This window comes from Chrysochloris asiatica, unplaced genomic scaffold, assembly GCF_000296735.1.
Source record: "Chrysochloris asiatica unplaced genomic scaffold, ChrAsi1.0 scaffold00130, whole genome shotgun sequence".
Lineage (NCBI taxonomy): Eukaryota > Metazoa > Chordata > Mammalia > Afrosoricida > Chrysochloridae > Chrysochloris > Chrysochloris asiatica.
This window is the reverse complement of record NW_006408648.1, coordinates 6,933,688-6,948,486: the sequence shown is the minus strand read 5'-3', so window position 1 is coordinate 6,948,486 and position 14,799 is coordinate 6,933,688. Positions and strand designations below refer to the sequence as shown.

The 14,799-nt window shown below is 43.3% G+C and overlaps 1 protein-coding gene across 1 annotated transcript in view; it reads left to right on the top strand.

The window, feature by feature from the left end:
* The window catches only part of MUC4 (mucin 4, cell surface associated), a 102,172-nt gene that overhangs the window by 50,199 nt on the left and 37,174 nt on the right, over positions 1-14,799 (top strand). Inside the window, exons 5-10 of the mRNA XM_006869433.1 lie at positions 1,657-1,806; positions 4,077-4,210; positions 4,998-5,162; positions 5,978-6,133; positions 7,303-7,433; positions 10,428-10,516. Coding sequence (XP_006869495.1) covers positions 1,657-1,806; positions 4,077-4,210; positions 4,998-5,162; positions 5,978-6,133; positions 7,303-7,433; positions 10,428-10,516 — 825 coding nt within the window. The remainder of the gene's footprint in view (positions 1-1,656; positions 1,807-4,076; positions 4,211-4,997; positions 5,163-5,977; positions 6,134-7,302; positions 7,434-10,427; positions 10,517-14,799) is intronic.

Here is a 14,799-nt window from a genome sequence, read left to right as displayed (position 1 = left end):
ATTCCCCTGAAACAGTCACTTCAGGTAAGCTCACAAGCATCTCATTAAGTCCTTCCCGTGACAACTACATAGCTTAGTGGTCAATGGAGTCATTGTCCTCTCAACCCAATCCTGTCATGCCCCAAGGAACCATGGGAAATGTATCTCTTCTTGACACCAGCACCATTTTACCCAATATTTCTGAGGCCTCAACAACAGAAGGATCAGCGAGACTGTTCATCCCCATCTCCTCTAACCCCTGTCCTTAGGAGACTTCAGCCATTTTCTAGATGGTTCAGATTCCAAGGACAATCACCTTCAAATGATCTGAAAGTCTCACTTCAGTCTCTCAGGTGACTGACATCTCAAAAGTCACCAGTCTACCTCTTTTCCCTGTACTTAATGGAGACACTCCTCCTGAATCTTTTACCCACACCCTGTCTTGTTCCTCTTCCATAATTTTGTCCCTGTTCATAGTCACGAAGTTCTCCCTATACATCCTAACTCTTATTGTCATTTCACCAATGACAATATCACTACAGTGGACATTCAATTAATAGGTGGTCCTAGAGTCCTGGTATGGCACTGTGGGTTAGTGTGCCAGACTGCAAAGCCATTTGAACTACAAGGTCAGTGGCTCAAGCTCACCAGCCACTCCTTGGAGACTCTATACAGGGTCATTATGGGTCAGAATCAACTTGATGGCACTAACAACAACATTACTACTCCTTAACAAACCCACCCACACCTCGTCTTCCTCTGTGGACCTATGAAATACACTCACTTCTCATTGTCTTGTGCAACTTTTCAAAAAATATCCTCCACTACTAACCCCACAGGAGTCCTGGTGTGGTGTTGTAGGATAACCCCTTGACTGCTAAATGAAAGGTCAGTGGTTCAAACCCACTAGTCATTCCTTGGAAAACCTACACAGGTTTTCATGATGAGTTGGAACTGACTTGAAGGCACTTAACAACAACAATAACAACAGCAATTGATCCCAGAAGAAAATCAACGAAATTAAATTCAAATCCTAGAAGCACAGTTGGATCCATGCCCAGTTATCATTTTTACTTCCATTCACCTCACTGGTCAAGACCACTCTTGATTCTTCTTAAGCACCTCAATAGTCTCAGGATCTGTTTTTACTTTACAGTCTTCCGCTAACTTTGTTCTTTCTGAATCCACTCCTAATTATAGAAGAACACTCAGACAATGTCAAGTTTCTAAATTTCAAGATTTTTCATTCTGTCAATTATTACCTGCTGCTACAATCACTTGGCGCTCCACCACTGTATTCACAGATCAGACCACGTCTCTGGCTGATGTCATTACTTCCTTGACTGCCACTGCTTCCTCAGGTTTGACTATGAAGACTGAGACACCTGGTCTATGGAACTCCAGAGTGTGGTTGAGAAAGAACAGCAAATTAGTGCTACTAGGCTAGGTGTGAGGTCAAGTCTACAACAAATCCAATGGGATTGGGGGTGGGGATGACAGCCTTTCCATCTTCTCTGTCCCAGCAGAAAACTATTCATAGGGAGTGGTTTGGTTGTGACCCTGCCCTGCAACCACAGGACAGAGACGAAGGTTTCTAGCTGTCTCTTTCTGCTCCTGAATTCTTTCCAACTCTTTGACCATAAGATCCACTCCTGTCTTCTCTCCTTACATACCCAGGGATAATGACAACCTCATCAAGGACAAACAGTGGGAGAAGCACAGCAACAACACTACCAAAAACAGCCTTCCAGACCCTCACAACTTCTATTACCAGCACATCTATAGTCATCCACTCATCTCCCCCAGTCCCTATCAAGCCCGATAAAGGTGAGTGATGTCATAGAACTGGGACTTCTCCACCCTGGAACTGAGTTAGATGAGGAAGTTATGGATGTAGTAACTGGGTTGGATCCAATCCACGAAACTAGTATTGAATGTATCAATGAGGGCCTGTGTGGAAGCACAGGATTTTCAGCTTGTGGGTGTCTCCACTGCTGTATCTGGGCCATGGGAAGTCTAATTGTTAACCATATCCATTTATGAGGGTGAGGTAACTAAATGTTTAGTCTCTGTCTGCTTGCTACCAGGTTCTGCCCTCCCATGTTGTTGGTGGTCGTGGTGGAGTACCATAGAGGCAGTTCTGACTCATAGTGACTGTCAATAGGGTTTCCGAGGCTATAAATCTTTGTTACTGTTGTTGTAAAGTGCCATCGAGTTGGTTCCAACACATAGTAACCCTATATACAGTTTTTAAGGAGCAGCTAGTAAGCTTAAAACACCAATCTTGCAGTTCAAAGCAACTTTGTAGTCCAGCACATTAACCTACAGTGCCACACCAGGACTCCGGAAACAGAAAGTCTCATCTTTCTCCTGCAGAATGGTAGGTAGTTTCGAACTGCCAACCTTGAATTTAGCAACCCAACTTGTAACCATTATGCTTCTTGTCCTCCCATGTTAGAAGAATCTTATCAGAGTCGCTGGGTAGTGCAAATGTTTGCATACTCAGATACCAATCAAAAAGTTAGCTGTTCAAATCTACCTAGTGGCACCTCAGAAGAAAGATCTGGCATCCTATTTCCAAAAAAATACAACCATTGAAAACTCTGTGATGTGCAGTTATACTACGACATACATGGGATCACCATGAGTTGAAATCAACTGAATGGCAAAGGGGCTAGGGACTAGTGAGATAGTATCAAAGCTAGGGATTGAGGGTCTGCTTTGTACATGGCATTGGACTAGAGCGAGAAAGGATCAAGGTGCCATCCTTGTCCTCAAGAAGCTCACAGTTTAGCTCAAGAGATAGATCAATAAAAAGATCATTACTATAAATAATTATTAGAACCTTGACAAGTACAGTTCAAAAGACCAGGTATTAGGCACACTCAATAGCAGACACTGAGGAGAGATGAAGGTGCATTAAGGTGAAACAAAGGCTTCTCAGTAAGAGTAAACAGAATCTAGGGGAGGGGAGCAGTCTAGGCAAGGACTCAGGAGCAAAGGTATGGAAGTGGAAAATAACCCCATAGTATTGCAAGGGGTGGAGATCCCCAAAGCATTTGAGGTTGTAGGAAGTGAAGATGGGGAGTGATAAGAAGTAACGTTGATGGGAATCAAGGAGAACATTTGCATTCTAGGAAGGGTACTGTGGTGGTGTCCCTGGCTTTAACTGGGAGCAAATGGTTAAACACTTGACTTTTAGTTGAAAGGTTGGTGGTTCCAAGTCACCCAGAAGCACCTCAGAACTGTTTTTTAAAGACCTTGAAAACCCTATGAACCAGTTCTACTCTGCACACATGGGTTTGTCATGAGTCAGAATCCACTTGATGACGACTAACAGCAACACTCTAATAGCTGGTGTAGGGTGAAATTGCAGGGGGTGAGTGAAGAGGCCAGGAGAACAGTGTGAGAGTTAGTGCAGTCTACCAAGTAAGACCTAGTGAGAGTCCGAATGGGCCCTTGGCAGTGGGTATAGAGAGGCATACATAGGACAAGGTTTCTCAAACTGGACCAGCCATGGCCCAATTTGGCAAATTCTAGAAGTCTTCAAATTTATCTAGAGAAATACCATCTAAGGATACAAATATTTTACAAAAAGGGCTTTCAATAATGAATTTTCACTGCACCAGAGAATTTTTATGGCGCTGTGGGTTAATACGCCAGACTGCAAAACCATTTGAACTGCAAAGTTGGCAGTTCAAGCTCACCAGTGCTCCTCAGAAACCCTGTACAGGATTGCTATGGGTCGGAATCAACTCGACGGCACTTAACAACAAGAACCCTTAAAAGAATTGTGACTACCAGAAAAGATGTAAAATAATTGGCAATCTGACAGCAGGACCTGTTTTTCTGCACACCGGAGTTGAAGTTCTCAAAGTTGAGAGTACCAATTTTGAGAGTAAAATGAAGACATAGATGTGAGTGGTGAGGAGAAAGAGAAGTCCTGAATGGCTCCCAGTTAGAACCTGCTAGGACCACTGGGATAATCAAGGATAAGAATGGAGGAGTGGCTTAGGGGAAGCTCTCTGGAGATTTCTTTCAGCCCTAAAGAAGATCAAGTCCCCTGAAGATTTCCTATGTCTCTTTGTACTGCCCAGGTGTTTCCCTCTTTCCCTATGGGTTGAGTGTTCAAGACCAGAAGTTTGTCAAGAGGACTGTGGACTTCACCTCACTGCTCTTCAAGCCCAAGATTGGGTTCCCATTTGGTTCCTCTCTCCGGGATTCCCTCTACGTGAGTGCCACACTGCAGCCCAAGCTCTAGAGCCCTATTTCTCTCTCCTGCTCTTGTGTCTCTTGGAAAAAACTGAAGAGAGAATGGAAGCACCACTTATAGGCCCCTACTGTGTTCCTGATACTGGTTCAATTGGCTTTCCCAATCTTCTTTTATGTCAGGGTGCTAGCTGAGGATAACAGCTCACTTGTAGGCAAAAGTGTCTTTACCCAACAAAACGATCTCTATTGTTTTCACTAGGCTTTTTTTATCAGTAGCAAGCTATACTTGGAAAACAGGACTGTTTTATATTATTGCATTTCCTATAAAGATGTCCTAGATCAAGTACCTCATGTCCCCTGGGGAAGGGTGGAAACAATCCTAATGCCTCTTGCTCTCCACAAGGGGAGGCTTAGCCAGGACACACTATGATAGAAGACCAAACAGCAATGGGGTGAGGGTAGAAATCTGATGTGGCACTTCAAGATGGAACTTAGGGAATTTGCTAAGAAGGTTGACTGTGTGAAGGACTGGTCTAGAGTTGGGTGTGTGTAGGAGGGCTGTCTACCACTGAAGTAGAACAATGTATACAGTGTTGAAGGAGTTAGGACATGAATACTGTCAGGATAATGAAGAGGTTATGATACAAAGGGATTCTTCCTGAAGGCAAGAAGGTGGACTAGATGGCATCCCAGTGTTCATTGACATCTCTGACACTTGGAGGCCACATTCTGGAGCTAGCCCCAGATTAGGAAGTTTCCTCCCTGTCTCCCTCCCTAAATGCTAATGAGAAGACCCCTGTGCTCAGTTCACAGATAATGGCCAGATCATTTTCCCTGAGTCTGACAACCAGGTTTTCTCCTACCCCAACCCACCCAGTAGAGGCTTCACAGGCTGGGAGTCTGTGGCTCTGGTGGCTCCATTTTGGGATGATGCTGATTTCTCCAGCCACCGAGGAACCATATTTTACCAGGTAAGCTATTCAAAGCCTGGCATTGGAACACTGGGGAACTCCCAGAAACCAGTAAGGAATGACAAAGGGAATGTGTCAGGTGCTAATACTGCCAGAGCCTGGGCTCAGGGTGGGCAGGGTACCACCACCCTAAATGTGTGTATGAGAAGAAGGGCTGGACCTGATGGTGTAGGGGGCATGGAGGGAGCAGATATGAAATGTTAAACTGTCAGAGGCTCAGGAATATCCTCATAAGAAGACCTGCAGATGGCAGGAATGGGTTGGTAATTCAATATTTGATTGTAAAATAATGTTGTAGGGACTTTATCCTACCCAGTCTGAGTCCACTCAGGACCACCCCCTATGCTCCTGAGATTGGTCTATAAGTTCAGTGAGTGAAAGAACTAATAAAGCCATTGCCTGCAAATGTGGATTGTGTGCTTGACACGGAGAAGGCACTGTAGAGGGTCCAAAGGTGGAGATACATGTGTCTGTCCTCCAGAGGCCTCCAGAAGAACACAGGAGGTAAAGTAGTTCCCGGTATCTGAGTCCGTTTGTGGGATAAGATCCAGAGGAGTACAACACCGGCAGTGGCTGGAATTTCAGGGCCTGGACCCACCATTTCATATATTCCCAAGCTTCTTGGCAGTCAAAACTCGAACTGATTTTAAGGTCAGAAATGCTAATCGTGAAAATGCAGGACTGAAAGAGGGAAAGGTGGGCCATATGAGTAGACGGAGGTGAGTGAGATCATCATGCAGAAAGTAGGGACCTCTTGGGGTTGTTGGGTGGGGCTCTCATGCCCTTGGCCTTCCTTACCTGCCTTCCTTTTCTAGGAATATAAGACATTCTATGACGAATACAATCCACTAGTCCGGCAGGTGGAGTCTTGGATTGAAAAGTTTGCAAACACCTGGTACTACAAAGCCAGGTGGACCCTAAAAGTCACCTGGGTCAATGTTCCTGCCTATCCTGCCCACTGGACCTCCGGGGTGAGTAAACAGAGGGGCAGCTCCCTGTGTGCCCTCTGCAGATCAGCCGTCCTAGAGTCCCAGGCAGGGGACACTCTTTGAAAATTCTCTCTGACTTGAGAGTTTGTTAAGTGCAACCACCACCAATATGCTTAGCACTTGCTACAGCCCACTTACTACAGCCCACTTGCTACAGCCCACACTTACACTGTCTCAGTATTGTTGTTAAGTGCCATCAAGTCAGTTGCGATTCATAGCAACCCTGTAGAGGGTTTCCAAGGAGTGGCTGGGGAGTTTGAACCACCAACTTTGTGGTCCTAACTGATCTTTCAATCCAGTGCTTAATCCCAAAGCACTACCCCAAGAGTCCTATCTCAGTGTAGGAGGTATTATCAGATGAAAACAGGAAATGGAATTTTGTATGTCAAAAATGACTGTCTATTGGCAGTTTTCTGTGGTCCAACCTGATATTACTATCCAGGTTATGATTTTAGAGATGAGAAAGGTGACAGTTAGAGGGGTTAAGCAATTTGCTTAAGGTCACGCAACTAATAAATGACAAAGTCAGGCCTGAAACCAAAGTTCTTCTGACTCCAAATTCTAGCTCTTAACCACAGTGCCACCCAATGGAAGTGGAGCACACCACACAATCTCTTTTGTCTTCCCTCAGGGACTCACAAATCTTGCAGTCACAATATTCTTCCTCCTATCTGGTCCAAAGTCATTCATTTCTTCATTCATCAAAAATGTGTAGATTACTTACTTTATACAAAGCACCAGGGTAGGTCCTGCCTTCAGAGAACCTTCAATCTCACCTGCCACATGCTTACTCTTATATCATTCAGGTGGAGATATCTATCCCCAAGGAAACTAATTAAACCTCTCTGGGCTCTTTAATGTCTTGGCTAACTCTCAGATTCTTGGAGTTTTCTTTCACAAACCGTCTTTTAACTTGATCACAATTCAGAGCCTTTTATCTCTTCTCCTTGGAAATAACTCACAAAGAAGACAAAGCCACCATGTTAGGTTCTTTGACACCCAGGGGAAAAGCTGTCCTGAACTTGTTCTGGGTAGGCTAGGACCAGTGATGTGTGTACTGAGGCAGTGGTGTGGGTGTGTGGTGAGGCATCAGGATGGAAACCCTAGATCTCTCACAGACATCCCTATGTTTGTCTCCAACCAACCCCTAGACCAATACCTACCAGGCCATTCTCTCCACGGATGGGAGCAAGTCTTACGCCTTATTTCTCTATCAAAGTGGTGGCATGCAGTGGGATGCTGCCCAGCGCCCTGGCAACTCAGTCCTCATAGGCTTCTCCAGGTAGGAGGGGGCTTCTCCAGGTAAGGTTACTAGTATGAAGTGAGACAGAGCAGTGTTAAACACACACGTCCATCCTTGAAGAGGAGACATTCTTGCTGGTATGTTTGACTCACACTCACTCTGTTTCCTACTGGAGTCACACACTGTGCTGTTTGAAATTAAAATAAAAACAACCAATTGTTTTTGAGTTGACCCAAATCAACTCTGACCCCATGTGTGTCAGAGTAGAACTGTGGGCTTTTAATAGCTGGTTATTTATTTATTTAGGCAAGTAGGTTGCAAGACCTTTTTCCTAAGGTGCCTCTGAGTGGACTTGGACCTCCAACCTTTAGATTAGCAACCAAGTACATTGTTTGTACCACCCAGGGACTCCTTTTCAAATACAAGATCCCTATTTTCCTTGTCCTTGTCTTTCCTTTCTCAACGAACTACAAACTATATCTTAACTCATATGTATTACTCTGCAATGTCCCCCTTTAGTAATATTAACAAAACAACAGAATTGTGGTCTAGCCCTGCCAGCCCTGTCACCACCCCTGGAACCAATCCTCATGCACTGGAATAATTCTCAACTTGGACTTCCCTAGTTTCCACAGACATTAGTTGATCTCTGTTGACTTCTCAAATATATTTAAAACACCAAGCCACCAACTCAAAGCCATTGTCATCAAGTTATTTCCAAGTCATAGTGACCCTATTGTTGTTGTTGTTAGGTGCCATCAAGTCGGTACAGACCCATAATGACCTTATGCACAGCAGAACAAAACACTGCCCGATCCTGGGCCAACCTCATTACTGTTGCCACACTTGAGTCCAACGATGCTGCCACTTGGCCAATCCATCTCATTGGGAGTCTTCCTCTTCTTCTCTGACCCTCCATCTTATCAAATATGATATCCTTCTCCAGTGACTGGTCCCTCCTGACAATATGTCCAAAGTATGAGAGACGAAGGGAGAGTAGACTTTCCACATAGGGTTTCCAAGACTATAATCTTTACAAGAGCCTACTGCCACGTCTTTCTCTCACGGAGTAGCTGATGGGTTGAGATCGCCAACTTTTCAGTTAGTTTCTGAGCGCTTAACCACTGTGCCACTGTTGTTGTTGTTAAGTACCATCGAGTCAGTTCAGATTCATAGCTACCCTATATAGGGTTTCCGAAGAGCAGTTGGTGAGCTTGAACCACCGACCTTGCAGTTCAAATGGCTTTGCAGTCTGTCACATTAACCCACAGCACCAACTGTGCCACTAGGGTTCCTTAAATATAAATACAACAACAACAACAGCAACAAGAGTTAGGAAGGGAGAAACCAGGAATTTCAATTCAAATATCTGAGTCTTTCAAAATCAGTCTGAGAATTAACCACTCACTCAGGGGCACCCAACAGCTTAGGTGGGTCAGGGAGGATAGGAAAAGTAGAAGGACAGGGCTGTAGAAGGGTGTAATGTGGGTTTCCATGTCTGGAAGTCGTTCAGTATGGAACCCAACTCTTCTCAACTGTAGTGTCTTCAGCTGCTGGCATGTGGCAATAAGTTGTGAAGGGGTCACATGTAATCATTGCTGTGAATGGTTGTCTCCGATATCAGAGTTGCCACTGTAATTACACTGCTTTCACTTGCATTGTGATGTGCTCTGGAAAGAAAGAAATGAAATTATTCATCCAGCTAGGAATTTCACACCATCCTGAGTATTTCCCAAGAAAGGTGTCACCTATTGTACCAGAGGGCAGAAAAGACTGGGGATCAGACTGAGGTTGGAGACTGTCCCTCCAGGTTCTCATCCTTCCTAGAGTGATGGTTTGAATACTGAGGATGGTGATGGTGTGGTAGTGGTGGCAGTTCCCATTTATTGGGTCCTCACTCTGTTCTGAGGGATTTACAAATGTTATTTCATTAATCCTTGTAATACCATGAGGTTAATGCTAGCAGATCCCTTTTACACAGATAAGAAAACTAAGAATCATAGAGGTAAAATAGTTTGCTCATAGTAACCAAGATAGTTTAAGTGCTAGAATCAGGAGTTGAATCTCTGACTGCCTAACTCCAGAGACCAGGTCTTAGCCATCACAACATACTATACTTTACAGAGTCTCCTCCTTAAAACTATTGCCAGGGAGTCAACTTTGACTCAGCAACGCCATGTGTGTCAGAGTGGAACTGTACTTTATCGGGTTTTCAATGCATGTTTTTTCTGAAGTAGATTACCAGGCCTTTCTTTTGAGATTCTTCTCAGTCAGTGGTGGGGAATCTTTTTTCTGCCAAGTGCAATCTGGATGTTTATAACACTATTTACAGGCCATACAAAGTTATCAACTTAAAAATTAGCCTATGTGGCACTGTGGGTTAACATGTGCCACACTGCAAAGCTGTTTGAACTGCAACATTGGCAGTTCAAGCTCACCAGTCGTTCCTCAGAAATCCTATACAGGGTCACTATGGGTCGGAACCTACTCAACGATATTTAACAACAACAATGTGAGATGACTGGAACTTCTGCCTTGGTAAAGCTAGGACAAATGATTTCATCCACAGGCTGGTGTCCCCCACCCCTGCTCTAGATGGACTCAAACCTCAACCTTTAGGTTAGCTGCCAAGCACATTAACCATCTGCAGCACCCATGGACACCTGTCAATCCTTAGTTTAATGAAAACCAATAAAGGAGGCCTGAACTCTTGGTTGTTTTGCATCCCTGTTTAATGACTGAGTGGAACTTTCCATTTCTTGCAATTAACAGCCAGATGTAGAATGAGTTGGAGCCTCCCCTTTCCTATCTCATCCATCTCTTCTCTTGCTTATTACTAGACTCAGTGATTCTGACTGGCTGATCAGCCAACAAACTGACTGAATGATTGATCAGCTGATGACTAGCTAGACTAAGGGACGGAGTGAGGGAGTAAAGGAAGGAAAGTAGGAAGGAAGGAAGGGATTGTTGGCTGGAAGAGAATTTATTCAATGTGAGTGACAGAGACCTGAGATTTTTTTCCTTTGCCTGCAGTGGAGATGGCTATTTCCAAAACAGCCCACTGACATCCCGGCCTGTGTGGGAGAAGTATCGCCCAGACCAATTCCTGAATTTCAACTCAGGTAAAGGCACCACCTTCTCTGATGTGAACTAGTCTGAAGTACTTTTTTGTCTTCCACTCCATATGACATGGCAGGCCTAGAGGGCAATCGCCTAGCATCTTCACCATTTCTAAGAATGGCACCAACACAGTCCAATCTCCCAATGGTAAAACTGGGAGTTGGCAATCACCAGAGAATGGAACTACTTTTAGCACCCTCAGACATAGTACAGTAGGCAAGTCTGCTGCACAAGACCTTTCTAAAGTACTGAGAGCAAAGATGTCAGGCCTAAGGGGCGCCTGACCCAAGCCATGGTATTTTCAATAACCTCATATGTATGCGAAAGCTGGATAGTGAATAAAGAAGACCATAAAAGAATTGATGCTTTTGAGTTGTGATGTTGGAGGAGAATATTGAAAGTGCCATGGGCTGCCAAAAGAACCAGTAGATCCATTATGGAAGAAGTGCAGCTAGAGTGCTCCCTGGAGGCCAAGATGGCCAAACTTTGTCTCTCATATTTCGGACATACTGTTAGGAGGGACCAGTCACTGGAGAAGGATATCATGTTTGGTAAGGTGGAGGGTCAGAGAAAAAGAGGAAGACCCCCAATGAGATGGATTGGCCAAATGGCAGCATTGATGGACTCAAGCATGGCAACAGTAGTGAGATTGGTCCAGGATCGGGCAGTGTTTTGCTCTGCTGTGCATAAGGTCGCTATGAGTCGGTACTGACTCGATGGCACCTAACAACAACAACAGCAATTGCAGGCTACATATTCTGCCTGGATTGAGCCAACCCCAAATGATCTCACCATAAGGGACCATATCCTAGAACTGATGATGGAAATACTTTGGGAGGTGGGATGTGAATGGACAGTTAGGGCAATACAGAATCCTGTCCCAGAGCTGAGATAAGAACCCAGTTGAGATACCTTAAGGAAATCTGCCAAGGAATTCTAAGGAGCCCTGGCATCACAGCAGATTACAAGCTGGGCTGCTAACCACAAGATCAGCAGTTCCAATCTACCAGTCACTCCATGAGAGAAAGATACTCCCATAAAGATTTACAGCTTTGGAAACCCTATACAGGGTCACTATACATCAGAACTGACTCCATGGCATACAACCACTACCACCACCACCACCACCAAGGAGTTCTAGAGGTCTGATACTAATTTGTTTAATAGTAAGTTAGTACATACTGTATGCTGGACACTATGCTAAGAGCCATGGTTATATAAAAAAAGAAAAATGGCCCACCAAGTTTACTAATGACCAAAGACCAGAGAATTGTGGGATAACAACAAGAACATCTTACAGCAAGAAAGCAAAATGCCATTAAGAAGAAAAGAAAGAAGGAAAAGGCCAAAATGGATGTCAGAAGAGACTTGGAAACTTGCTCTCCAACATAGAGATGCAAAAGCAAATGGAAAGAATGAGGAGGTAAAAAAGATGACCAGAAAATTACAAAGGACATCTCGAGGAGACAAAGTCAAGCATTATAATGAAATGTGCAAAGACCTGGAGTTAGAATACCAAAAGGGAAGAACATGCTTGGCATTTCTCAAGTGGAAAGAACTGAAGAAAAAACTCAACTTGCAATATTGAAGGATTCTATGGACAAAATTTTGAATGATGCAGAAAGCATCAAAAGAAAATGGAAGGGAGACACAGAGTCACTGTGCCAAAGAGAAATGGACAATGTTCAACCATTTCAAGAGGAAGCATAAGATCAAGAGCCAATGGTTTTAAAGGAAAAAGTCCAAGATGCACTGAAGGCATTGGCAAAGAACAAAGCTACTCGGTGAACTGATTGGAAGAGATCCATATTTGTGCCCATTCCAAATAGAGGTGACTCAACGAAATGCGGAAATCATCAAATACTACCATCAATATCACATGCAAGTAAGATTTTGCTGAAGATAATTAAAAGGTGGCTACAATAGCACATTGACAGGGAACTGCCAGAAACTGAAGGTGGATTCAGAAGAGGATGTGAAACTAGGGTTATCATTGCTGATGTCAGATGGATCTTGACTGAAAGCAAAGAATACTAAAAAGATGTTTGCCTATGCTTTGTTGGCTGTTCAAGGGTTTCCGACTGTGTAGATTATGACAATCTATGGATAACATTGCAAAGAATGGGTATTCCAGAATACTTAATTGTGTTCATGAAGAGCCTGCACATAGACCAGTTGTTTGGATGGAGCAAGGCATAGGCAGTCATTTGAATGGAACAAGGGAACACTGAATAGTTAAATATCAGGAAAGGTGTGCTCCAGGATTGTATTCTTCTTTTTTTTGGATACTTTTTATTGTCAGTTGAGTGAAGGTTTACAGAACACAACATCATACAGAGCACATTACATTACTGTATTTCACATCAATGATCGCAATCCCCTCCATGTAACAGCAGTTATCCCACTTCCTCCCTACAGTTCTTATATCCATTCCATCCTTTCCAGCCCTTCTCAACTTTGTCCTTTGGTAAATGTTACCCTGTTGATCTTAAATGATGACCATACATTAATAGTGTTGTTGCCACCCCTTTTATAACAATTTAGCTCTTGGTTGAAAACTGGGCTACAAGGGTTAAGTTCCATTCTAGACCTGAAGGGTAGTTGCGGACCGTAGTCTCAGGTTCCTCCAGTCTCTTTCTGACCAGTAAGTCATAATCTTGAAATGTTTTTGTTTGTTTTTGAAACTTTTACTGTGAATTGAGTGAAGGTTTACAGAGCAAATCATCAGTTTTGCATTTAACAAATCATACGCTTCATTTCATCTCAGTGATTGCAATCCCCTCCATGTAACAGCAGTTGTTCTGCTTCCTCCCTGTGGTTGTTGCTGTTTGTTAAGGTTAGTCATGTACAAATATCCTCTTTCAAACTCATGTTTGTGGGATACATATATATTTATATATATATATATAGTGTTGTATTCTTTCACTGTATTTATTCAATCTGTGTACTGAACAAAGAATCCAAGAAGCTGGATTGTATGGAAGAAGAACATGGCATCAAGATTGGAGGAAGGGGAGAACAAATAAGGTGGCAGATTGGGTGGAAGTGCAGTGAGGAGCTCCATCAGCAACAACACAGAATATTAAACCAAGCAGGCTCAGGGGATGGTCCCAGAACTCTGAAACATTTATAAAGAAATATTTAGAAATTTGGAAGGCTTACAGTCATTGGAATTTGTAGCAGAAGCAAGAAATCCAGTGCTTTCTAATCCAAGGCCTTCAGCTGCTTCCTGAACAGCCATCTTGGGTGAGACCAAACTGGGAAAGGATCAGAGCAGCCATGGATGCCAGACAGAACTGCGGAGATAAAGGTGTGGATATTCTTTTTTTCATATCTGTTTATTGGCCTCTCACTGCCTGCGCACCTCCATTCTGGTGACTAGAGGGGCTGTCTGAGCGAGTGGATGCCCCACCCCCACCCCAGAGGGTTCTATTACACATGTGCACAGATCTACTCAAAATTTAAAGGGACAATTTCCACTTAAAACCAAATGGCAGTGCAAAACAGCCACAGCTGGCCCTGAACTGTTTATCACTAGGAAAAAGGCCTGAATGGGGATTGTGGAGCAGGACAGGCAGACTAAAAAGGAAACAGACTGCAAATTACATCCTGAATTACATCATAGCAATCAACAGTGGCACCTTAAAGTTTTTTCAGGAAGAAGAGTGAAAAGGAAAGTCCATCTCCTGATCACATCTACCTGGAGGCAATCAGAAAACATAAAAAGTACCAAAACACACACCCATCTAAGTTTTATGGCAACAGCTAACCACTGAATATGCCCAAATAATAGAAACAGATGACCATATCAGCAAACATCCAGAAGCAAGATAAAGTGACTGAGACAAATGAGCTGGAGGTAGACCTACACACCATACTGGAAGGAGGGCAGGATTTGGAAATGCCTGAGAAGGAATTCCGAAAACAGATTATAAAATGTTTCAAAATACTTTACAATGGAGTTGAGAAAAAAAAGGAAGAATTCAGGAAAGTGCTATAGGAACAATCAAATAAGATAGATACAGCACTGGAAACAAATCAAAACCTACAGAAAGAGATTAATAATAGAATATCAAAATGGACAATACACTGAAAGGGCAAAGGAGTAGAATTGAAGAGATGGAAACCAGAACTAGTGAGCTAGAAGATAAATCTCTCAATACCACTAATATAGAAGAGCAAACAGAAAAAAGGATAAAAAAAATCTGAAGAAGGTCTAAGATTCATGTTGGACAACATGAAGAGGAATAACTTAAGAATTATTGGCATTCCAGAACAAGAAGAA